At 42.7% G+C, this 24,954-nt stretch overlaps 1 protein-coding gene across 1 annotated transcript in view; it reads right to left on the bottom strand.

Moving 5' to 3' along the window:
- The window catches only part of LOC144266532 (low-density lipoprotein receptor class A domain-containing protein 3-like), an 88,791-nt gene extending 85,551 nt beyond the window's left edge, over nucleotides 1-3,240 (bottom strand). Inside the window, exon 1 of the mRNA XM_077819966.1 lies at nucleotides 3,153-3,240. Within this exon, the coding sequence (XP_077676092.1) occupies nucleotides 3,153-3,186 (34 nt within the window). The 5' untranslated portion in view covers nucleotides 3,187-3,240. The remainder of the gene's footprint in view (nucleotides 1-3,152) is intronic.
- Nucleotides 3,241-24,954: the final 21,714 nt, after the last annotated feature.

The raw sequence follows: 24,954 nt of genomic DNA, 5'->3' as shown, positions 1-24,954 counted from the left end.
ATTAATCCAATACTTTAACCTATAACAGGCATGCTGAGTTATTACACTTTTCACTGAGCAGGTGAATTCCTGCTCAAGTTTTTTGGAAGATGGAACCATGACATGCCAAGTCAAAATGCACCCTTCCTGCATTTGTCAAGTCATTTGCCTTACCACGAGGGGCAGTGTAGCTCAGGAGATCCAAGTTCAATGCCCTGCTGCGTCACAGGACTTCCTATGTGACCTCAAGCAACTTGTTTAGGGGGGAGATATTTAAAAGAACCTAAGAATTTAGACACAAGTCAACAGAAAGTTGACCCACTGACTTGTGTGTCTAAATCTCTGACACTTTTGAATGTCTCCTCGTAAATCTGTCCCAGATCCCTATCTGTAAAATGGAAACAATACAATCGCACCTAGAAGGATATTGTGAGGATAAATATACTAAAAGTCTGTGACTCACTCCGATACTTTAATGGTTGCTACCACATGAGTAAGACGCACGCCTCCACCAGGTACTACCTTCAGTGCTTAATTTGTAGTGAAAGAGGTGCCATAGCTCAAGCAATTTTTTTTACATTCAATAACTGACGCAGCAAGCCAAGAGGTGCCGGGGCTATGAACTGCCAAGCCAAGAGGTGCCAAGGCTCAGCCCTGACAAGCCCTGGCACAAATTAAGCACCGACTACCTTCTATCTTGATGATGTTATAGCTCAAGTACAGCCAATACTTCCAAACCTGGAAAAACAGTAACACCCTAGGAAATAGCTTCAGTATATATTATAATCAGCAATACATGCACTGAACCCAATTCCTTTTCAGCAAGTCCATCTTGCTTGGTCTCATCATTTTGTAAAACGTATCATGTGCAGGGAGGATTTTTTTTTAAATCAAATCGATTTAAATCATGATTTAAATCACGAGTCAGGAAGACTTGATTTAATCATGGTTTTCTACATAGAAGTGCATTCTTGTTGGCTGTTATAAACCTTAATACATATTCTTGACAACTCAGAGACAGATGTAAGTTTCATTTTTAGAAGGTACACACTATACATTTTTAAACAGTGATTTATTTAGAAAACTTTTCAGATTAGTTTTATAGCTATATCTGATTGGTTGGTTATTTCATTTACCAAAGGTAATTGAAGCAGATATTTATGAAGTCATTGGGAGGTGAATTATCTCCAATTCAGAAGGTTAATCATTAATATTTGGAGGATTTTCTTGCCACACTGTATTAGGAGAACGTTACCAGACAGACATTTAAATTGTTTTAACCAAAAAACAACATTATTAAGTATTCTGGATTTTTTTCTTCAACAGCAAACATAAAATATTTTAACAAAACAAGCATATGTCCCTCGTGTCTCACATTTATCTCCAGACTTCCTTCTCCTTGTCCAGATCTATTCCGCCCCAACAATCTTCTATTCATTGAACTTTCTGAAATTTTGCACATTTAGAGAGAAGTAAGGGATTGACCCTGTGTACACAAATTTGCAGAGGAACAATAGAGTTGAGGTCTGTTATTTCTGATCTCTATACATTATTTATTTATTTTAAAACATTTTTGCTGTTAACAAGCATGTTATCTCTGGAGACACAAATTCACAGTTTGAGAACTGAAAAATTAAGCATCTCTGATGGTATCTTCTAGACCAGGAGTGGCCAACCTGAGCCTGAGAAGGAGCCAGAATTTACCAGTGTACATTGCCAAAGAGCCACAGTAATACATCAGCAGCCCACTCCCAGTGCCTCCCACCAATCAAAGGCCCCCCGCACCTCCCGTTTTGTGGCATGGGGTGGGGGGGGGGAGAGCAAGGGCACAGCAGCCCCAGACGAGGGGGTAGGAAGAGGTGGAACGGGGGCAGAGCCAGGGGTTGAGCAGTGAGCGCCCCCCGGCACATTGGAAAGTTGACGCCTGCAGCTCCAGCCCTGGAGTCTGTGCCTATACAAGGAGCCACATCTTAACTTCTGAAGAGCCACATGTGTTCTAGACTGAGCACTTCGTCCCATTGGGTAGACAGAAAGATTAACCTAAATAATCAGTACAGAAGCCCCTGAAACCCCGTAAGATTGGGTTCCTAATCCATGAACTATTGGAACTCTTTCTTAAAACTTACAAAACTTTTCTTAAACATTACATGAATATATCGTCTCACACTATAAAAATCAGAATGTATAATCCCTATTCCATGATGAGATAGTTTTAATTAAGATGCATTATAGCTCAAAGATATCTTTAGATAGGTTTTTTCCTCAAAAAGCACTTTATCAAAAACATCCAATTTAAATACAAAAAATCCAACTTATTGATTTTTATCCACCCTGATTATGTGTTTGCCAGCCATACCATACACCTTTCGGCTTTCAGACAATAAGCTCTGTGGGACAGGGCCTTCAGTTGGGACTGCAAGGTACAGCATATAGTCATGGCCCTCTATACATGTGCACATGCTGATTGGTATCTTTGTTGCATGAGACCATGGCCCTGGCTGCTCTGCAATAATGCCCCACTAACAACATGCCACATGGACACAGGAACAGCTTTATTCCTGCATCCAAGGGCCAAACTCTCAGAAGCAGAAGACAAATTCCTGATCCCTCTCCTCCCCTCCCCTCCTTGCTCTCAACCCAAGGACTAGAGCTGCAGCTACAAGTGACAGCTCGGAGAGAGCACGCCAGGGCAGCACAGGGGCCAGAGTAGCTCAGCCACCGACCCCAACGCCTCAGGGGCAGAAACAACCTAGCCTGCTGGCTCCATGCATTCAGAAGTGAGGAGAAAGTCCTAGTTAAGGGGGTGGTCCAGTGCTCACAGAGCAGCCTGCAGCACACCGCTCATGGGAGGAAACCCCCTGTCCATTGTGTACATACACCTTCCTCTCCTCTTGCTGGACCACACAGGGCGCAGCAGAGAGGAGAAGGCACTGCGAAAAGCCCTGCACCCCTGCCCCAGCCTGGTGCATGGGGGCGGGGGGCAGCTTCCACTGCACCTCCCCAGCCTGGTGCATCGGGGGGGGGGCAGCTACCACTGCACCTCCCCCTCCCCAGCCTGGTGCACACGGGGAGGGGGCGGTACCCACGGCCCCCTCCCCCAAGAGCCCGGTCCGCCCCTCCCTCGCGAGCCCGGGGAAGGAGCCGCCGCTGCCGCCCCGCTCGCCCTCACTTACCCGCCGAGCCCAGCAGCAGCCACAGCAGCCACATGGCCCCGCGCCGGCCGCTCCGCAAACTTTCCTTCTCGCCTGCTCCGTGCGCGAGCGAGTCTCCGCCCGAACCCGGCCCAGGCGCTGCGGGCCCGGGAGGGGAAGAGGAGGGCGGGGCCGGGGGAGGGGCCCTCGGCGCAGCCACGGAGCGCGGCAGCCCCGGCCGAGACCCTGGCTGCAGGCCCGCCCACCCGGCTCCTGGGCCCGGTGCCCCCCTCTCCCTGCTGCCACACCTGGGGCGGAGGTTCCCGCCCAGGCATGCACTGGGCTGGGGAGCAGGGGGTGTTGTTCTTCCGGCCACACAGTGAGGGGGATTAGCCTTGCACCCCGTTTCCTAGCCCGGTGCATGCGAGGGGAGTTACCGGTGACCCCTGCTCCCCAGCGTGGGGCACACATGAGGGGGTCATTACACCCTCTCCTCCCCTGTCTGCTGCACGCCCTGGCAGAGAGAGGTACCAGTGCCTCTTCTCCCTGCCACAGGGACCAGGGAGCTGCCATTGCAACTCCTGTCTTCCTGGATTATTCAGAGCCCAGGGCCTACCTCGCTCAAGCTCCCATCAAGGAACTGTTACCCAGTTCTTTTCCTGTCACCCACCAAACCCACTGTCTCCGTGGCCAGACATTACAGCGATGGGCATTACAGAAATGCATGTAATAATAGCAGCTGCAGACATAAAACCATAGCAAGCAACTCTACTGCTGTACAAAGTGCTCATTCTAAGCATGGGGTTCCTAGTTGCACTTACATTGTATTCACACACTTCCCCTATATCACACATGCACGTACAGAAGATCCCACGCAAACAAATAATATGTGACCACCCATGTTCATACTCAAAGGGAAAAGTGGCTCCTACACAATTACAAGCCGAGCTGAAATGATGGTAATAGTGTGCGTGTGGTGCCAGTGATTTCGGGTGTTGTGTGTAAATCCCCAGCTCCTAGAAACATTTCTGAGCTTGGGGTTGACAATCCTGATTCTTCCAGTAACACATTGTAGTAATATCTAGGCATTGATAGTAATTAAGATCTCATTAACTTATTTTGGGCCAGATCCTATTGCCCAAGGAACAGCTGGAATGGATGCATGGCAAGAGGCAGTGAGTCCACACCCCTTGTGCATCTGGTAGCACACTGTATGAGGGGGTCCTTGTACTGCAGCCTGGAAAGGGGGTCAGAACTAAAGGCAAATAGAGCATGAACGTTGGGACACTTTCTCCTTTCCACAGTTAGTTAAGGCACTGAACTGGCTGTCAGCTCCCAAGAACTTTCCTCTGGGCTAAGCCAGCCCTTCCTTTGCCTTGCAGGTTAATAGTAGCTGGACCCTAAACCTTTTTGAAGTGTTCCCCTATAGTGTCCAGCCCCTTCTCCACTTAACACTCACAGTAATACCAGGTCTGCTGTACCCAAGGGAACCAGCCTGTATGATTCAACGCAGGATCCTCTCCCAGTATTATACCACAGCACTGACATATATTCATAGTGAAAACAACAATAAGTTTATCATCAAAGATTCTAGAGACAGTGAGTAAGAATAATGGAAACAAAAGGGTTACATATAAAACAGAATTATAACATGGTATCTAGAGACTAACTTTAACTTAACAGGCTAACCTCCAAGATACAGAAGTTTGTCTCACCCCAAATGTCCTTTGCAGTGTTTCAACCAGGACAGGTTGAAATCTTGTTTTCATGAATGTAAACGCACTGCCGGATTACTTTCTCGGTGCAGAATAAAGGGATGTCTTCCTTGACTTCTCCTTATATCCCCAAATGTTCATTGTCTGAACCCAGAGTCAGGATGACCCCCTGTGGCTTATTCTCTGGTGTGCTGCCTTCCTGTTAAGTTCACATCCCCTCCCTTGACTTCGTATGTAAATAGGTTACCATTGTGTGGGCTTACAATGCTAGTGAATAAACATCTTTTGTCTGACAGAAAACCTGTTTGTCAACTGTGCCTTGATATAGACTTTAGAACATATTTTCAGTATACATACATATCTCTTTATTTATTATCTGTGCATACATTTCACAACAATATTATTGACCAGTGTGACCCTGTCTTTCTTATATGACTTCACACAACATGCTTTGGTGAACCAGAATGTACTTATCAGGATCAGGATATTCTTGTAACCTCCTTGCCAGTTGGCATTGGAGTGTTCCTGGGGCACACTAACTTCTCAAAGAGCCTTTCCTCTCCACCTGTCTTCCTGGTATCACTGGAAAATAACTCATTTTATCATTATAACCAATCAACCAAAGCAAGTCTGTGGCACTTACAGTCCTTGTGAAGTACAGTCAGGGTCACCTAACCCCAGCTTTAGGAATCTGTAGTGCCTTTCCATAATATAGTTATAGTTGCAGTTTAAGGGCCCAATCCTGATCCTATTGAAATCCTTCGCTTCAATGGGAGCGTGAGCAGGCCTATTTTCAGAAAGTAGACTGCCACTCTGGAACAAGTAGGGATTAAAAGACCAGCAATAGTTCGCAACACCATTTTGATCTCTTTTGCTTTCTTGGGAAAATTGTTGCTCTTATTCATTAAGAAAATTGATACCTTTCAGGTCAGAAAGTATTCCTGCATGTGTAGGAGGTAGTTGAATAAATTTGCATGTGTGTTATAAACTTTAACTTTCCAAAAAGCTCACAGGGTACATTTAATAGTTGCAGAGAATGCTGAGTGCAGAAGTTCTTCTGGCTAAGAAGTCAGGATACAAGAGCTGAAAACTGCCAAATTATTTCTAAAATTGTCTTCCAGTAATAAGCACAAAAATACTGCTCAGTACAGGCTGAGTTCTTGTCATTCATGCTTAATAGAGTCAGACTGGCTTGTGTGCCAGAGATTTATTGATGAGGATTTCACATTATTTGCAAAGATTACTGTATTTTGTTGTTTAAAATAAGAGTTCTATTTTAGTATCTAATCTTTCGCATTTGTTACCTCTTGAATGCAGCTTTAACCCTTAATAGGAAATTCCCAAGGGGATGTCAACTTGACAACAAGTTAATTCCCACAGTTGATGACTGTTTCTCTGTGCCAGAGATGAGGAGGGGTTTCCACCACTGGGAGATGTGGCTGAGTCAATGCTGCAGGAAGTGCAAGTTCTGTCCATCTGCCAGATCACTCCTATGCCACAATGTACATGCCCCTGCCCTGTGCTCCCCATGAGACCATTTTTCACCCTTCTGCTGGCTCCAAACAACTCTCCCAGGTCAGAAAGAGAAAGTAACAGTGTATATCAGCTGCTCGGGCCAGAGATGGGGAAGAACAAGCATGAAAGCCAGAGAAGTTTAATGCAGGGATATGGGTCCAGCAGTACAGTGAGGTGGGCAGGAGCCTCTTTCAGCATTTACCAAGAAGAAGGGTTTCCATGATCATTGGAGAGAGTGTGCTGGGAGCAGGAGAAAAGGAGGCAAGAGAGGTTCTAGGGCTGTGAATGAGTTTCTTTCTCTTCAACGCTTCAGTACAGTGCTCCTGTTCCTGCTCCTAATTAACTCAAGGGCAAAACTCCCATTGGCTTCTATAGGAGCAAAACCAAGTCTGATACAGCTAGAGTGGACTTCCAGTGATGTAGGAATCAACACATTTTCTAAAGGTTCTTCCCCCACCCCTCAATTTATAAGCTGCAATCTATTCTGAGCCCTCTTAACATGGTACGAACTGCTTACAAATCATGGAAAATGAGTGGTGTCTTCTGGTTAAGACATGGGGCTGGTACTCAGTTCATGAAATCTGCGTTCAGTGTTCAACTCTGCCACAGACTTCCTGTCTGACCAGTTTCCTGATGAAACTGGTAGATACAACATCCTTGTGAGGTAGGGGAGTGGTGTTAAGGATAAGCCCGTAAATACTTCAGGGTGCTCAGTACCTACATGGATCCTCAATGTACAGTAGCAGCACCGGGTATCAGGAATAGGGGAACATAGTCAAAAATATAGTAAGGAACTATATACAGTATAAAGAACAGGAGTACTTGTGGCACCTTAGAGACTAATAAATTTATTTGAGCATAAGCTTGAAGTGAGCTGTAGCTCACAAAAGCTTATGCTCAAATAAATTTGTTAGTCTCTAAGGTGCCACAAGTACTCTTGTTCTTTTTGCGGATACAGACTAACACGGCTGCTACTCTGAAACCCATGTACAGAATAAATATAGATCCATATTCTCCTCTCAGTTTCACAGGTGCTGCTCCTATTGTCTTCACTGGCAATTACACTCATATAACAGAGCAGATTGGCCTATATTCTCAACTTTAGTAAACAAATTGGCTGGATGTATATGAGAAAGTTACATACACAGGTATTATAACTTTGTGCAATTTTAGTCAAGGGCTATAGAGAGAAATTTTCACAGAGTCAGGTGGGAAGGGAAAGCACATTGAGGTATGTATCAATGCTAATGGCCATAGTTTCTAACGTTCCCCTTAGTATCCTAAACAGATACGTGTGGTTTTTCCTGAGGGATTTTCCCAAGTGCAGCTTCTGTGTCTGCCTGCAATGAAGTCATCATAATCCCCTAGTTCTAAACATCCCAGTGTGTGGACGTAAAATATCATTTAATACTATTAAATGGGATTAAGTGATGATGGTGTCTGTGTGGCTCAGTTTGTAGCACTTTTGCCTCTGAAAGGTTATGAGTTCACATCCCATACCAGGGCTAGGCTTCGTACGCAGTACTAAAAGGGGATGGTGTACCATGAGAGATTAATCCAAGGCTCCTTCTGCCTTTTCAAGTGGCTATCTTCATGGAAGTTAAAAAACTCATAATGGCATTTTTCAGGATAAATCAGGTATCTTTTTCCATAATCCCCTCTCTAATAAAATAGGATATATTTCCTAAGGCTGTGTACATAGTTAGAGCAGGGTATTGGGTGTTAGGATTTCTGGGTTCTATGTCATGTGCTGCCACTGACTTTCTATACAGCCGTGGGCCAGTCACTTAATCTTTGTGCACCATCTGTAAAATGGGGTTAATAATACCTACCTCCCAGGGGTATTTTGAGGCTTAATTCTCTAATGTTTGTAAAGTCCTTTGAGATCCCCAGATGAAAGGTACCACATAAGTGAAAGTTATTGTTGTTAGCTTCCACATTTTCCTGCAAAATTATATTAAACCCTTCAGGACACTTTGAATTTGAAAAGGCACTAATCTGTTACTCTAAGCATCAAGGGTTTGGTCTTGAAAGGTGCCAAATGCCCTCACCTGCCATTGGCAATGCTGTAGATCTTCATTAATGCTTCACTAAGGACTACTCACATAGCATGTTCTTCTTCAAGAGAACTTGAAATCTATGGGTGTTGAGGGCACTCAACACTTGGGAAGACCAAGTCCCAAACATGGTATAGATAGCCTGTTTCTAAGCAGCAGACTTTGCATGATTTATTTAGTTTAATTCATCATAATCCAGAAGTTTAGACTAGTTTGATATGCAGGAAGAAAAAAAAAAATCTACTAATGTCTCCAAATACAATCTAAACCTTTTGGCATCACTTGGGGAGGCAGTATCCTGGGAAAAAAAATAATTCTGGTCATTTATATGAGCTCAGGCATCAGGCCTGCTGGCAGGATTGATAGAAATGAAAATTCAGGGTTATATTAATTAAGGACAAAAACTTGTAATAATATATTGCAGCGTTTTATAAATGACTGGCTGCCACTTAGGCAAGTCAGCAAGTTTGGCATTGTACTTAGCAACAGCTTTGTGATAAAAACAAGATTATTATTATTTTGAATGTAATATATCATAGCAAAATGATAAATGTAGGTCCCAAAAACATCTATAAAATCATCTTCATCATTAGCATTTATCAAGTTAAACATGCACATTAGCATATTGGCATGTATCCATCTGCCCATTAGAATTCCTCATCATTATGGCTGTCTAAAGTTTTGATCTTAGTAGTTCTACAGCAAGCTAGAAGCTCTTTCAACTACTCCAACTTTATTAAGCTTAGAAAGCAGAGTCAAATCTTCCCATCCACATTCCCACATGATGGTTGATCAAATGGACACTTTGGCATGTAAGCATTTATAGGCCACCAACCCTGCGCTATCTTTATATGGATTTAAGTGAAAGCACTGAACAGCTTTCAGGTAAGAAAAAATACAATGGAAACCTTCTCAAAATACACTACAAGTTTCAAGGAGAGAGTCCCTTAAATGCCAGAGATTCCAAAACCCACAGTAACTGGGGTCACCTAAACAAAGTGATGTCTTTCATTATGCTATAAATGTAGCCAGACTTGGTCTCAGGCCTCTATCCAGTGGATATAACCTTCTACCTAGATCTCCTTGTTTTTAGCTTCCAGGAGTCTGTCCCTCAGATAAAAGAAAAGGAGTCCTTGTGGCACCTTAGAGACTAACCAATTTATTTGAGCATGAGCTTTCGTGAGCTACAGCTCACTTCATCAGATGCATACCGTGGAAACTGCAGCAGACTTTATATATACACAGAGAATATGAAACAATACCTCCTCCCACCCCACTGTCCTGCTGGTAATAGCTTATCTAAAGTAATCTTCAGGTTAGGCCATTTCCAGCACAAATCCAGGTTTTCTCACCCTCCACCCCCCCACACAAATTCACTCTCCTGCTGGTGATAGCCCATCCAAAGTGACAACTCTTTACACAATGTGCATGATAATGAAGTTAGGCCATTTCCTGCACAAATCCAGGTTCTCTCACTCCCTCACCCCCCTCCAAAAACCCACCCCCATACACACACAAACTCACTCTCCTGCTGGTAATAGCTCATCCAAACTGACCACTCTCCAAGTTTAAATCCAAGTTAAACCAGAACATCGCGGGGGGGGGGGGTAGGAAAAAACAAGAGGAAATAGGCTACCTTGCATAATGACTTAGCCACTCCCAGTCTCTATTTAAGCCTAAATTAATAGTATCCAATTTGCAAATGAATTCCAATTCAGCAGTTTCTCGCTGGAGTCTGGATTTGAAGTTTTTTTGTTTTAAGATAGCGACCTTCATGTCTGTGATTGCGTGACCAGAGAGATTGAAGTGTTCTCCGACTGGTTTATGAATAGTTACACTGTGTACTTGATGAATGCAAGCAGTTAATATTATGAATCGTATCTGGAGATACTCCTTCTTTGTGTGCAAAAGTGCCCATCGGAGCATCCAGATGTAGAACTGAGACATGCCATTAAGGACCCAACTTTCAAAAACTGGGATCCTACTCTAGGTATAACTAAGCTAGTCATGTTAAAACCTCCTCCTCTTCTGCCAGACTTTGGGGTCAATATTTTAGAAACTGCACAGGAACGTTTGCTCTTTTGTTCAGAAATAACCAGCTAGAATCTCAGTATGTTCTAGTGCTGTGTACAGGGCAGGCCCTTTCCTTCTAATTCTGTTCCTCACAGAGCAGCTGTCTGCAAGTGGCCCCCTGCTGCATAGCTCTCATTCAATATGAAATATAGTTTTACTGGAAGTTAGTGCTTGTGACTCAGAAATTAGAGATGGAAAAGACCTGTTAGGTCAATTTGTCCCTCCCCCCGACAATGCAGGATTGTCCCCTACAGCACAGTAAATCACCAGGTGCTTTGTCTACTTCACTTTTAATGACTCAAGCAAGGGAGCTTCCCCCTTTCCCTTGAGAGACTATTCCACACTCTAGTAGAGCTCCCTGTCAGGAATCTGATCCTGATGTTCAGCCTCCATTTCCCTTTTCCTGTTTGTATTCTTCCCTGCTAGTTAAAACAACCTCCCTGATATGCCTCTCTGTCTTTGGCATGTTAGTGCATCTTGCCCTGCAAAGGGGAGGGGACAATGAGCCATCCCTCTCCCCTCCTTGTGCCTTGCAATCTCAGCCATGCCAGCCCCCCACAATGCAGCAGATCCAGGCCTGTGCAGGGAAGCCGATTCTCCACTGTTAACAGGCATAGCAGCGGCCCCTCAGTTTAGGGCTCCCCCAGCACCGCTGGAGGCATGGCAATTGCCTCCAGTACAATGCCACCAGGAGCAGACGCTGATACATAGACCAACAATGGGGGAAATGTCTTAAACCATCAGTCTTGCCCTCAGCATGTGCACCCCTCACATATTAATAGGTAAATATAATAACTGAGTTATTCATGGTCTGCCCAGATTAAACACATAGGGCCCAGTTCAGAGCTTCACCTGGCAGTAGCTTTAGCCTAGGGCAAAGACACCTTTACCTTTTCCCCCTTTACCTAGAACTATATTAACTTACAGCAGTTTCCAACAGCCTCCTATTAGCCAGCCTGCTGGCTCAGAATAGCTGGAGTGCCAGTGCTCCATCCATCTCCAATACAGACCCCCCCGCTCCCAACATGCCCCCCACTGGACGTGTGCCAGCCCTTCACCTCCCAGGGAACGCCCATCAGCATCCTGTGCTAGGGGAATTCCAGCTTCAGGGTTTTAGCTGCTTTTGCTGTAAATTAGCCAGAACACAACCCGGAATCAGAGCTATAGGGCCAGATTCTCATCTCAGTCCCTCCAGTATAAACCCACCCTGAAGTCAATGGAGCTCTCCAGAGTGACAGGGACTGCAATGGCAGACACAATTGCAGGATTAGGGCCTGCCCTTATTATTTAAACTTTGCAATTTTATATTTTTTTAAATGGATATTTAGACTAGCCTGTCCCATATATTTGTCCTTTGTTTTAAATCTTATTTATTTTTTTAATATAATCCTTGCCTTTTGCTTGGAAAAAATATTTATCCTAAGTTTTTTCTCTGTTTAGCTCGTTTTCTTTTTTAAGTTTTATTATAACAATCCTTCAGGCAGTTTCCCCAGTTCCCTCATTTCCCCCTTTCCATCACTGGTACTGCCTGCCCAAATGCCCTTTCCACCCCAGGCATTCCCTACAAAGGACAGCTGGGGACATCAGCTGTAAACACAACTTTACTACCACAAACAGTCCCATTGACTTCAAAATGAGTACTCATGGTAGCAAAGCTTGGCATATGTGCACCTGAAGGATCAGGACCCTAGATCGCTCACCAGGAGGAGGGGCGCCTGTCCCATGTGGTCAGTGTAGGGGGAAGCATTAGGGCTCTGCTCCCCCATAATTATTCTCTGGGAGAATATATGAAAGAGATGGTGGCTAAAATTTTCTAGCTCTTTGGTTTTATATTTGTATAGTCCTCCCCTGAGTCAAGCTTTTTACACTGACCTTCTGAGTCTTTTTATTTTCTGGAGGGACTAGTCAGAAAACAGCACTGGAGTGTTTTACTTTATTCCAAAAGTGTCTCTAGTTCTTTTGATGTGAATTAAATTAATTATCTAACGCTACCAACATGTCAATATTTACTGCTAATTATTTCAGAATACTCATAATAGACAACTTGAAGACATGCAATTCCTGAGCTCACCACCTAGACAATTACCATATCAATAATTCTCATTAGCATAATGGGCAGTGTGTAAAGTACACAGGCTGTTCCCAGAATCCAAAGTATAATGAAGACAAGTGATCAGAGAGGATCATTTCACAGAACAGTGGATAATCAATAAATGAATGACCAGATCAATAGATTACCTCCAAGTGTCCATTAGCAGAGGTTTTGACAAATAAATTACACAAGGCAAATCAATGTCTGGATAGTGGAATTCAGAAGCAGATAACATAAGGTTGCTTGTTACACACTCATATATAGGAGTTAAATCCTCAGCTAGTGTAAAATGCTGCAGCTCCATGGAGCTACAGCAATTTAGGACAGTTCAGGATCTGGCCCATAAGGATTTTATACTGTAGTCTCATTGCAAGTCTCTGTTTTAACGCTTCTAAAATTAGTGCACTCTCCCTTAGCACCAGGTCATGAGAAATACATAATGAAAGCCTCTCTCTCTCTGTGTGTGGGACTATACATATTTATATGTAGGATGAACCGTGTTGAAACACTCAGTGCAGGGGTGGCGAACCTGTGACTCCGGAACCACATGCGACTCTTCAGAAGTTAATATGCGGCTCCTTGTATAGGCACCGACTCCGGGACTGGAGCTACAGGTGCCAACTTTCCAATGTGCCGGAGGATGCTCACGGCTCCACCCCTGGCTCTGCCACAGGCCCCACCCCCAGTCCTCCGTTTCTCACGCCCTCCCGTGAGCCTGCTATGCCCTCGCTCCTCCCTCTCCCCTCCCAAGCCTCCTGCACGCCAGGAAACAGCTGATCGGGAGGTGTGGGGAAGGAGGGGGAAGCGCTGATTGGCAGGGCTGCCGGTGGGCAGGAGGCATTGGGAGCAGCGGGGGGAAGTTGATGGGGAGGCTGCTGACGTATTACTGTGGCTCTTTGGCAATGTACACTGGTAAATTCTGGCTCCTTCTCAGGCTCAGGTTGGCCACCCCTGACTCAGTGCTATACCACACTGATGACTTTAGAGGAAGGATGGTAGAGATGTAACATGAGATAGAAAAACAGTTCACATTGAATACAACATTGGGGGAAATAGATTATCAAGGAACATTCATTGAAAATAAAAAAAAAACCCTCAGAATCTTCTAAAGCTGATTCAGACAGAGTTTCCTGATGCTCAGCCTCTGCATTAATTCTATTGGGATCTTTGGGATTCTTAATCAGGCAAACCTCACACTGACTTCAGTGATGGCTTTGCCTGAGTAAAGACTTCAGGATCTGACCTCTGGTGAAGAAATGATCATATTGTAATTCCAAACCCTCCTGAAATGCTGGGAAGGAGGATGCTTGAGGACCCCATATGGACAGCTATGATCCCCATTGCAATAACAATTGCCCTTTTAAAAAAGAATAAAGTTGATAATTTCTTCTTTTGTAACCCTAACAAATTGAGGGTCTGATTATCTTGGTTGTTGAGTGTACAATATTACATTTTTAACAAGTCAATCAGGGATCTAGGATTTTGACCAGGACATTGCATTTATATAACACCTTTCATCCAGACGGTACCCAAAATGTTTCATTTTACCTCACTAGTATCTCAATCAGGGCTCAGTCCTGCTAGGTGCTGAGAACTCTGGCCCTGATCTACTGAAGCACCTGGTTAATTTAAAGCATGTACTGTACCTAGTTCTACTGAAGTCTGTGGGACTACTTGTGTTCAAAGTAAGGCATATGCTTAATCACTTTACTGGATCAGTGCCAGAGCTCTCAGCGCCTTGCACAATTGAATCCTAACTGACTATGTGTGTACAAATCTATATTCAGATCCCTTTGCTTGCCTCTGAAGCGCATCCAGTTCTTTGTGTGAAATACAGCAACATAAAATGGGAGTTTAGGACAGCAAAGAAGAATCAATGCTACTGAAAGTGCAGGAGGATTAAGATAAACAGAAAACAATTATCAACACTAGAATGTGGCCAGGACTCCCCACTCTTGCAAAGAATGCCAAGGACTATTCAATGACCACAGATAGTAAGGACCACAGTCTTACATCTTATCTGGGACTGTGGTTGAGGCGGGGAATAAAACATATCCAGCAGCATAGTGACACAACTAGTGCAGTGGGGTGAATAATGATTTACCGGAAAGTGCACTTCTTACTGAATCACCGGCAACACTTCTTGCAAACACTAGCTTTCCATAGAGGCCGCCCATCTAAGCAGCAAGCTGGCCAGAACCATGTTTAGCCTACAAGATCCCAGCATAAGCTTGTAAGATTCTAGGCCAAATATACTGGGCTAATTTCACCCATAGTGTAGCCCCCATCACAGACAGTGGAGTTACACCAGGGATGAATTGGACCCATTAGGCTAGTCATTGGTAGAGATTACATGCACAGCGCATAGAATGGATTAAGGGGATATTTTAAAAATCCCTTTTAAAGCCACTGTCTTTTGTTTTGGGTGAGTAAAGTGTTTAGGAGGAAAAAAAGAAATATTACCAAGACAGGGGGATATTTTTACATGAGGAACAATAGCATTTTCAACTATGTTTGATTATGACCCTGATCCATTGCAAGAACCAACTGAAATCTTTCCCCCTATCTATGGGGTGACATAACTGGGAAATCCAGTGCCAGCTTGGACTGCACACGGGAAGCGTCAGTGGTTCGATGGTCCAGACCTGAAAAACAGTGTCACTGACAGGCAGGATCCAATATCAGGTTAATGATGTTACTGATGCTCAGCCAGTAGGAAATGCTTATGTCCTAAACTAGATTACCGATGCACTGTCACTGCAGTCTCTCTCTCCCCCACTCTCCCGCCTTCATCCTTCCGGACAACATACAAGAGAGCAGCAGGCCCCTTGTCTAGCTTCTATCAGTCTCTCATTAATGCAGCTCGTTTTGAAAGCTGTATACGCAACCAACAGACTCCATAACAATGTCCCATCAGCCACCCCCCTTCTCCTGAAATCTCACTAGGGAAGAAATGAAGGGGAACTCACCCAGATGGGCAGACTGACATTTGCCTTACATGCCATGAGCACAAAGGGCCTTTCAGGACACTAAGAACGCTGGGAAACGTGGCCTGTGCTGCTACTGAATTGCATGGCCACACCCTCAAACTAGAACACTAGCTTTAGAATCCAATCGCTCTGCTAGCATCTGAAATTCCAGCATCTCCCCCTGGGAGCTGCCACTTTTCAATCAACAAAAGCCCTCCTTATGTTTCCCCTGTCTGGCTATAAAGTCCGATATAAATAAAAGATCTGGTTTGGGCTACTCTTCAGGACATCTACTGTTTGTTAATGTGTTTTTCTGTCTTGCTGATTTAATAATAGAGAAGCCATGTTCACTCCTACAGTAGCTAATAGTGCACTTTCTAAAGCTGCACATATACATCAGGGAATGTTTGGAACACAAGATTAAGATCATGTTACACAAGTCAATGGCAGGGCATCATGTAATTGAGTGTCTAGCTGATTTAAAGAGACAGTGTACAGCATTTACAGACATAGGGGAGGACATACAAGATCACTAAAAATAAAGCCATTGTTAGCATTTAGCTTTAAAATTCAGTGTTGAACCGAGTCTAGAGCTGCTGAAAGCTGTCAGACTAACAGCCACAGGTGGGGCACAATGCTCTCTCTTTTCCCCCATATTAACTACAGGCACAGCAATGGGAGTGCAAGTGTGTGTACATTATAAGCATTCCTATAGTAGAACTGGGCTGAGGCAGTTGACTCAGCTTCATATCAGGTGTGATGCTTGGGTTCACAGCCAAATCCACATGAGAAGTGATGGCGCTAGAATCTCATGATCACTGAGGCACAGCTGAATTTGAACCAGAAAAAAGAGGATGTTCCCTCTGGTTCGGAATCTGTTACAGAACCAGCACAGAAGGGGCAGATTTCGTCTGAATACAAGTCATGTGACTGGTTGCTCTACTCACTGCTGGATGGTACCAGCTGTTGGTAGTTATGGGGATTAGCTCAGTCAGGCCCCTCCCCACAGTTTCTCCTCTACCATCCCTTTCTTGCCGTCAGGAACCACAGCTGTCCTCTTTGTGACTCAGCCCTCTAGCCAGGTCTCCCCTTCCGGAGGGACTGTACCAAGATTCCTGCTCTCCAGCAATCTCAGGCAGTCTACTTCACTGTCTCACAGTGCCACTCCAACAGCGACTGGCAGGGGAACCTGGGCCCACCCTCTACTCTAGGTTTTAGCTCAAGGACCCTCTACACAATAGTTAAGGTCTATTCCCTGAACCTTGCTATCCTGGGCTGAATCATAGAAGATTAGGGTTGGAAGAGACTTCAGGAGGTCATCTACTCCAACCCCCTGCTCAAAGCAGGACTAATCCCAACTAAATCATCCCAGCCAGGACTTTTGTCAAGTTAAAAAGGCCTTAAAAACCTCTGACCTTTCCCACTTCTCTGGATTTCCAGTCTCTTTACTCCCTCCTCCCAGGGAGTAACATTGGTAACTTGTCTCTGCTGCCCCTCAAACGCTCCTTCCTCTTCCCAGAAATTGCAACCTTCTCCCTACTGCCTATTCTGTTTCCATTTTCCTGCTGTTTATACAAGCCCCACCTGCCTCTTCTGGGTAAGCTTCTCTCTAATTAGCTGCCTCCAGCCTAATGCTCCCTCTATTTGCAGACTAATTAGCTGATTGGGCCCACCTGGTCCAACTCAGCTCTTGCAGGGTCAGTGTGGGGAGCACACCTCATTACAACCCCAAAAAACAAAGTATTTTATTCTCAAGGATCTGATTTTGACTCATCTCTAACTAGCTTCATTGTATTACAATAACACCATTATGCTATGTGCTGTGCAGAGACATGTTGTGGGAAGTTGATTTGTTTTTGCTGTTTTGTCACTGTATTATCTGACTTGGTGTAGGGGGAATTGATGTGTCTTTTTAATTATTCGGTGTATTGTTAAAAGATTGTTAAGGGTGGCCAGAGCTTTGGATAGGCTCTCTTTTAGTACAGTTTGTAAAAATCCAAACATATAAATAGTAAGACAGTTACTGCTTCACTGAGCTTAACTTTAGTGCAAATTAGGTCCCTATCCAGATCATCTGAAGCACTGGCAGTTAGAAGTAATGCAATGGTATGAAAATGAGAAATGTGCTTACTACAATTTGAGTGAAAATGCAGGCTTGAGCCACCCCAATTTTTCCCTCCAAATTTGACATTACATAGGCCAAATAGTGGGTAGCACTGCCCCTAAAGCATGCCAGAATGCCTGCAACCAGCAGGAGGAGTGTGGCTGCCCGTATTCCGGCCTCTCTGAAAGACAGGAACTGCAGAGGGGCCTTCCAGCATAGTAACTTCTTTGTGTCTATATTCTATGCCCTGGCAATACCCATTACACACCCTGCATGGATTATTCCTTACTGTAGAAGATGATTATACAAGAGGACCTATAGTACAAGGACTGGTCTATATGCTGTCTGATAGCACATTCATTTGAGGGTCTGGCCAGATGGGTTGATTCCAAAACTTTACTGGATTCTTGGAAGCTCTTCAGTCTAAAATCCCCTAGGGATTCCTTATTGTATTCAGCTTTGAGCACAGAAGCAAAGCCATTCTGTATTTTACCTCCTTTTCAAACTTTATTAATGCTAGTGAAACTGAATGAAACTCTTTGTGGTTTTTCCTATTCTGGGGGAGGATCCAAGTCAAGTCAAGTCAGCAGGGTCAGAGTTCATAACTCAGGTCCCCTGGGAGCTGTGTGTGTGTGTACATGGTGGGGGGAAGAATCAATACGGTCTAAAAGCTAAAAATGCCAGGGGCCTGTTATATCCAGGAAATCCTTTTGGGACAGGGGATGCTCTAATAAGATCGTCACACTTCATTACCAAATATTATTGCTGCAGCTTGTGCGATAGGGAGTAAAAAAAGTCCCAACTGGAGAAATTGTTCCACTCTTTTTTTGGTAACTCTTTTAACAAACATTTCAAAGCAGCTGAGATTTACATTTAGCAGCCCCTTCCATCGGCATCTCAGAGAGATATATCTGAGGAATGTCCTTAAGGGAAATATCAGAGGGGTGCAAGTGAAGGCACCTGGAAAATAACAAAAAGGATATTAAAAATGGAGAATACGCCCTTGACTTTAACCCATATCAGGGATCATGAGAACGGGGATTTAAGCAGGCATTGGCAAAGCCATTTCAAATCATGGGACTGGATCAAAAATGTAAGTCATTGCCCCATTAGAACATTTAATTGTTGGCATCAAGATTGCCATCATGAATTTCTAGTGTTATTTCAGGCCAGTCAGAACAGAAATCCCATTCCACTAATTTTGCCTACTTGTAAATCTCACTTATGACATAAAGCAGCTAGCCTCCGTAAATGGTTTTATTTTTTTGCCAGTCTTGCTAAGCAGTCTTATTTAAACATTGGCCAAACATTTTACAGCAACAACGCATAGTGTGGTATTAGCATACACATAGCATTATTTTTTAAAAAACGCTATCCTGACAGCTGCATAGATTAACACATTACATTTTGTTAATGCCCACCATAACTCAGCTGTACTTAGGCCACTTCTCAAATACTATTAGTAAGGAACTGATAGGATAGGATGTGTATATATTATCTATGGTCTATTGAGAGGTAGCATGGTCCTGAAGATAATGACTTGGAGTCAGGAGACCTGGGTTCTGTTTCTGGCATTGTCACTGACCTTCTGTGTGACCTTAGGCAAGTCCTTGCCCCTCTCTGTGCCTCAGTTTCCCCCTCTATGAATTTAGATTGTAAGCTCTTTGTGTGTTTGTATAGTACTTAGCACAAGAAGGACTTGATCTTGATGGAGGCCTCTAGCTGCTACTGTTACATAAATGTGTTTGAGTGTATTATACAGTGTTTGTCCCTAAAAACAGTACAAATTTGCCTTGAATAAAGGTTCACACATTCACTCACCTCTTAAACAAAATCTTTTTCCCACTGAATTTAATGCTGGCCAATGGAGCAAGCCTATTTGATGACTGGGACTGGTGGGCAGTGTTTTCTGACATGAACTAGCTTGAGAGCATCAGTATGTTACACATAGACCAGTGAATAGCCGTCAGCTGAACTGGGCTAGATTTGAATTGATCTGGGCTGGATTTAAAGTGCTGATCTGTAAGGAAAAGGCTCCAGTCCCCTGGGATGTCCAGTCACCAGTGATTTGCAGTACTGAACAGCCTAGCACACATTAACCAGATTTAGTACAGTGCTTATACATTAAAAATGCCATAACTTACAGTAACAGCTTCCAAACAAAACAGCATTGTGGCCTACTGCCTGCCTCCAGAACTACTGGAGTCGTGTAATAACATGTCGCAACAGAAATGAACTGCCCCTGTTCAGCATATCTGCTGGAATTCCACAGCTGTTGCATTTCAAGCTATAGCATGATGGGTGAATTCCTCTGAACAGGACATATGGAAGCAGCTATAACTTGGGCTCAGACTATTTATACCAGGTTGAAATGAATTCCCTGAACTGGGTTGCTCACTTCAAGAAAAGATTAAACAGAGAGGAGGATGCCTTTCCCATTGGAGTGATGTTGCCAGACTAGGAGCTCTGTTTTTGGGTCCTGAACTCATTTATGCCCCTGGAACTGGCAGGTGCTCTGGGGCTAGTTCTTTTAGATCTTGGGAAAACCGCAAGTTAGAAGACCCCTTCAGCTCATCCCAGAGCAGCATATACAGGCCCTGTGAGGAATAACATGCTGCTTGTACATGCAGGTTGGCTGAAAGAGAAAGCTAACCTGACCCAGGCCTTTCAAGAGTGGCAGAGAAGGGGAGCTAATGCAGTGAAATGGGGCTAGAATCCTCACATCCAAAAAAAGGGAAGGAGAGGAATATTGTTGCCTGGAAAGTGTAAACAACAAATTAATAACACTGTACCAAAAGACTGCACCTTCAGTGAGTGGCACTGCAGCCTTTAAAAGCAGTATCACAAATACAGGGACCCTGTATTTCATATTATATGACTCCAGATAATATTTTAGCTGTGGTGTGCATAACTTTCAGGAAAGACTCATCCTCTTGTAGGAGGCATGCAATGGCTGTAGTATCATAACAAAACATTTATCTAAGGCATCCAGCTGCAGAGTATCTGGACACTATGATTAAAGTACATTGAGGATTAGAAGAGAGATTCAGTACTGTGGTACCTCCGTACAACATAATTGTTCCTTGCACATCTTTGGTTACATACTGCTTAGTTTACTAGCAGTTGTGTCATTTTCCCCTGGATAGCCCTGAACATATCAGCGTTTGGTCATGAATTCTCCTTCTTAATCATTAGTAGTTAATGGCTGTGTCATGTGGCATTGAGAGGTCCTTTTCCCCTAACTTGGCACCTCTGCTCTCAATATCATGAGGTATTAGTGATCTCCCAACAGGCATATATACAAGCAAACACATGCGGAGCTTGGTTTAATTCCTAGATTCTATTATTTAACACAATCAAACTCATTTAATAGAACTTGTTAATTTCTTGAGTGTAGCTTATATATCAATTCCTTAAACAGTCATCTCTTGTTGGTTGAAGATATTTTAATTCTGCATATGTTTTGGTTTGATTCACAGATGATGTATTTGTATCTGAAAGGCCTCACTCTTGCACAGGAATTCTGGATTCTTTTATGTAGCCTGAAATGAACAAAGTTATACATAAGAAGACGCAGTGACATTGATCATGATTGCCTTAGCCCAGCTTTCTAAAGAGGGATCAGTCATTTTCAATGCCAGCCTGAGAATCTTACATTTGTTTTGACAATTCTGGGAGCACAATGGTTCCTTATCCCAGCACTTCACTAGCAAATTAAGTGCCTCCAGCAGAGAGAGAAAATATTAGCCTTGAGTTGATTGGATATCACATCTACTATAATAATTTTCCTTTCAACTTAATGCCCATTTCTTTGTATCGCCTTCTTTTCTCCCTAGTAGTTGTTCCCAGTAAACAACATAGGACTCATAAGGTTAGAAGAAATTTTTTTGACTTCACTAGGGGCATGCTAGCCTTTAATTTACCAACATACTGTACATGTCTGCATTTGAAGCTATTCAGAATCTTACATCAACAGCAGTGATGGATAATGATCCATCCTGTCTTAAAAAAATTAAAAAAAAAAAATCTGGGAATCTAAATTAAAGGGGAATCTACTGTTGCAGTACAGAGTCTAGGACACATCACTGATCAGTTAAGATACCATCCACTTCGGGCAGTAGTAACCCCCACAGGTTATTCGTTACGCTACTATTCTTGTACATTTTTTAAACTGTTGTATTGTTGTTCAGTTGAAAACTTCAAAAATTCCACATGAAAGCAGATATTTAGAACAACAAGATTATTTATAGATAGGTTTGGCAGAATTAAATTTTTATGTTTATTTTGAAGCATTTTTTAAAGATCAATTTAAAATTTCAGTTATAGAAAATCATGGAATGCGGGGGCAGACAATAATTATTTAATGACAATAGACACTGAGATTCAATAAATTAACTCTTTATAATCATTTAAAACACAAATTGTCAACATCACATGTCAAAATATACAAAGTAAACATCCTTAAATCAAACTCCAATAATTTCTTATGCAGAATTTTTCTTACTTCGCCTGTCTGTAAATTTAGATTATTATTGCTAGGAACACGTTTTCAGTGGTTTGTGTACGTTCGATAACATTGACATTTTTTGATAAAAATCTAATCCTTCCAAGTCTATTTATAGAGTAGTTTTGCTTCCTCTACCCATCACCACAGCCCAATACTTTTGGTCCATCTAATAAAGTTTTTCACTTTCCTCTGGAAGGCTTTCCCCAATCTCCATTGCACTGCATCCCTCTTTGCGGGAGAGGAGGAGACAGAAAGCCATTGCACACAGAACACCATGAAAGAGGCTGTATTAGATCTCTGTAAAAATTTGACGTGAAATAGGATAGGAAAAAACATGGCAAAGTAGAGGTAAGGAGCTAGTGAGGAACAGTCCAATGCAAAAGAGTCCCATTTAAATCTAGCATATGAAGACAAGGAACTGAATATTTGCAGAAATGTCCAAGTGCTTATATACAAATGCTAGAAGTCTAAATACTAAGATGGGTGAACTAGATTGCCTGACATTAACTGAGACTATTGATATAATAGACATCATGGAAACTTGGTGGAATAAGGATAATAAATGGGACATGATAATACTAGAGTAAAAATATATATAGGAATGACAGTGTCGGGTGCACTGGGGGAGTGGTACTATATGATAAAGAAAGCATAGAGTCAAATAAAGTAAAAATCTTAAATCAAGCTGTGTCATAGAATCTCTATGGATGGGCATTCCATGCTTACACAATAAGAGTATAGTGGCAGGAATGTACTATCAACTACCTGACCTGGATGATGATGGTGATTGTGAAAAGCTCAGGGAGATTAGAAAGGCTACAAAAGCAGAAAATGCAATAATAATGGAGGATTTTAACTATCCTCATATTGACTGGGTATTTGTCGCTTCAGGAGAGGATGTAGAGATAAAATTTCTGGACACCATTAATGACTGCCAAAGAAACCCACCAAAGTAGCATTTAACTTCAAAAAGGGGAACTATACAAAAATGAAGAAACTAGTTAGACATAAACTAAATGGAACAGTCACAAAGGTGAAATGGCTGCAAACTACATGGACGCTATTTAAAATCACCATAAATGAGGCTCAAACTAAATGTACACCCAAAATTAAAAAGAAAACACAAACAACAGGAAGATCACCAAAAAATGCCACCATGGCTAAACAGCAGAGTAAAAGAGGCAGTCAGAGGCAAAAAGGCATTATTTAATAACTGGAAGTCAAATCCTACTCAGGAAAATAGAAAGGAACACAAACTCTGGCAAGTCAAGTGTAAAAGTATAATTAGGCTGGCCAAGAAAGAATCTGAAGAGCAATTAGGAAAAGATAAACAAAATTTTGCTGTTAGTTTTTCTAAGTACATCAGAAACAGGAAGCCTGCCAAACAGACAGTAGAGCCACTGGATGATCAACATCTAAAGGAGCACTCCAGGAAGACAAGGCCATTGTGGAAAAGCTAAAGTAATTCTTTGCACTGATCTTCACTGCAGAGGATATGAGGGAGATTCCTACACCTACCCATTCTTTTCTGGTGACAAATCTGAGGAACGGTTCTAGACTGACGTGTCAATAGAGGAGGTTTTAGAACAAATTGATTAATTAAACAGTAAGAAGTCTCCAGGAGCAACTGTATTCACCCAAGAGTTCTGAAGGAACTCAAATATGAAATTGCAGAACTACTAACTGTGGTATGTAATCTATCACCTAAATCAGCCCCTGTTCCAGATGATTGGAGGATAGCAAATGTAATACCAGTTTTTTTAAAAGACTCTAGAGGTGATCCTGGCAATTTCAGGTTGCTAAGCCAAACTTCCATACCAGGCAAAAATGGCTAAAACTAAAGAAAAGAAAAAAATTACCAAACACATAGATAAACAAATTATGTTAGGTCAACATGGCTCTTGTAAAGGGAAATCATGCCTCACCAATCTGTTAGAATTATTTGAATTATTTGTTATCACCAAGCATGTGGAAAAGGGTGATCCAGTGGATATAGTGTACTTGGACTTTCAGAAAGCCTTTGACAAGGTACCTCACCAAAGGCTCTTAAGCAAAATATGCAGTCATGGAATAAGAATGAAGATCCTTTGTTAAAAGACAGGAAACAAAGGGTAGGAAAAAATAGTCAGTGGAAAAGAGGTAAATAGTGGGCTCCCCCAAGGACCTGTACTGGACCAGAGCTGTTCAACATATTCATAAATGATCTGGAGAAAGGCGTAAATGATGAGGTGGCAAAGTTTGAAAACAATACAAAATTACTCAAGATAGTAAAGTCCAAAGTAGACTGCAAAGAGTTACAAAGGGATCTCATAAATCTGGGTGACTGGGCAAAAAAATGGCAGATGAATTTTAATGTTGATAAATGCAAAGTAATGCACGTTGGAAAACATAATCCCAACTACACATACAAAAAGATGGGGTCTAAATTAGCTGTTACTACTCAAGAAAGAGATCTTGGAGTCGTTGTGGATAGTTCTCTGAAAACATCCTCTTAATGTGCAGTGGCAGTCATAAAAAAGACAACAGAATGTTAGGAACCATTAGCGATAGCTAATAAGGGATAACTAAAGGAATAGCTAATAAGACAGCAAATAGCATAATGCCATTATATAAATCTGTGGTACATCCACACCTTGAATATTGCGTGTAGTTCTGGTTGCCCCATCTCAAAAAAGATATATTAGAAATGGAAAAATTACAGAGAAAGCCAACAAAAATTATTATGGCTATGGAACAGCTTCTATATGAGAAGAGATTTAAAAAAACGGGGACTATTTGGCTTGGAAAAGAGATGACTGTGGGGGGATATGAT

This window comes from Eretmochelys imbricata, chromosome 6 (assembly GCF_965152235.1).
Source record: "Eretmochelys imbricata isolate rEreImb1 chromosome 6, rEreImb1.hap1, whole genome shotgun sequence".
NCBI lineage: Eukaryota > Metazoa > Chordata > Testudines > Cheloniidae > Eretmochelys > Eretmochelys imbricata.
Note: the sequence above shows the minus strand (reverse complement) of the source record. Positions and strands in the feature narration are given on the sequence as shown.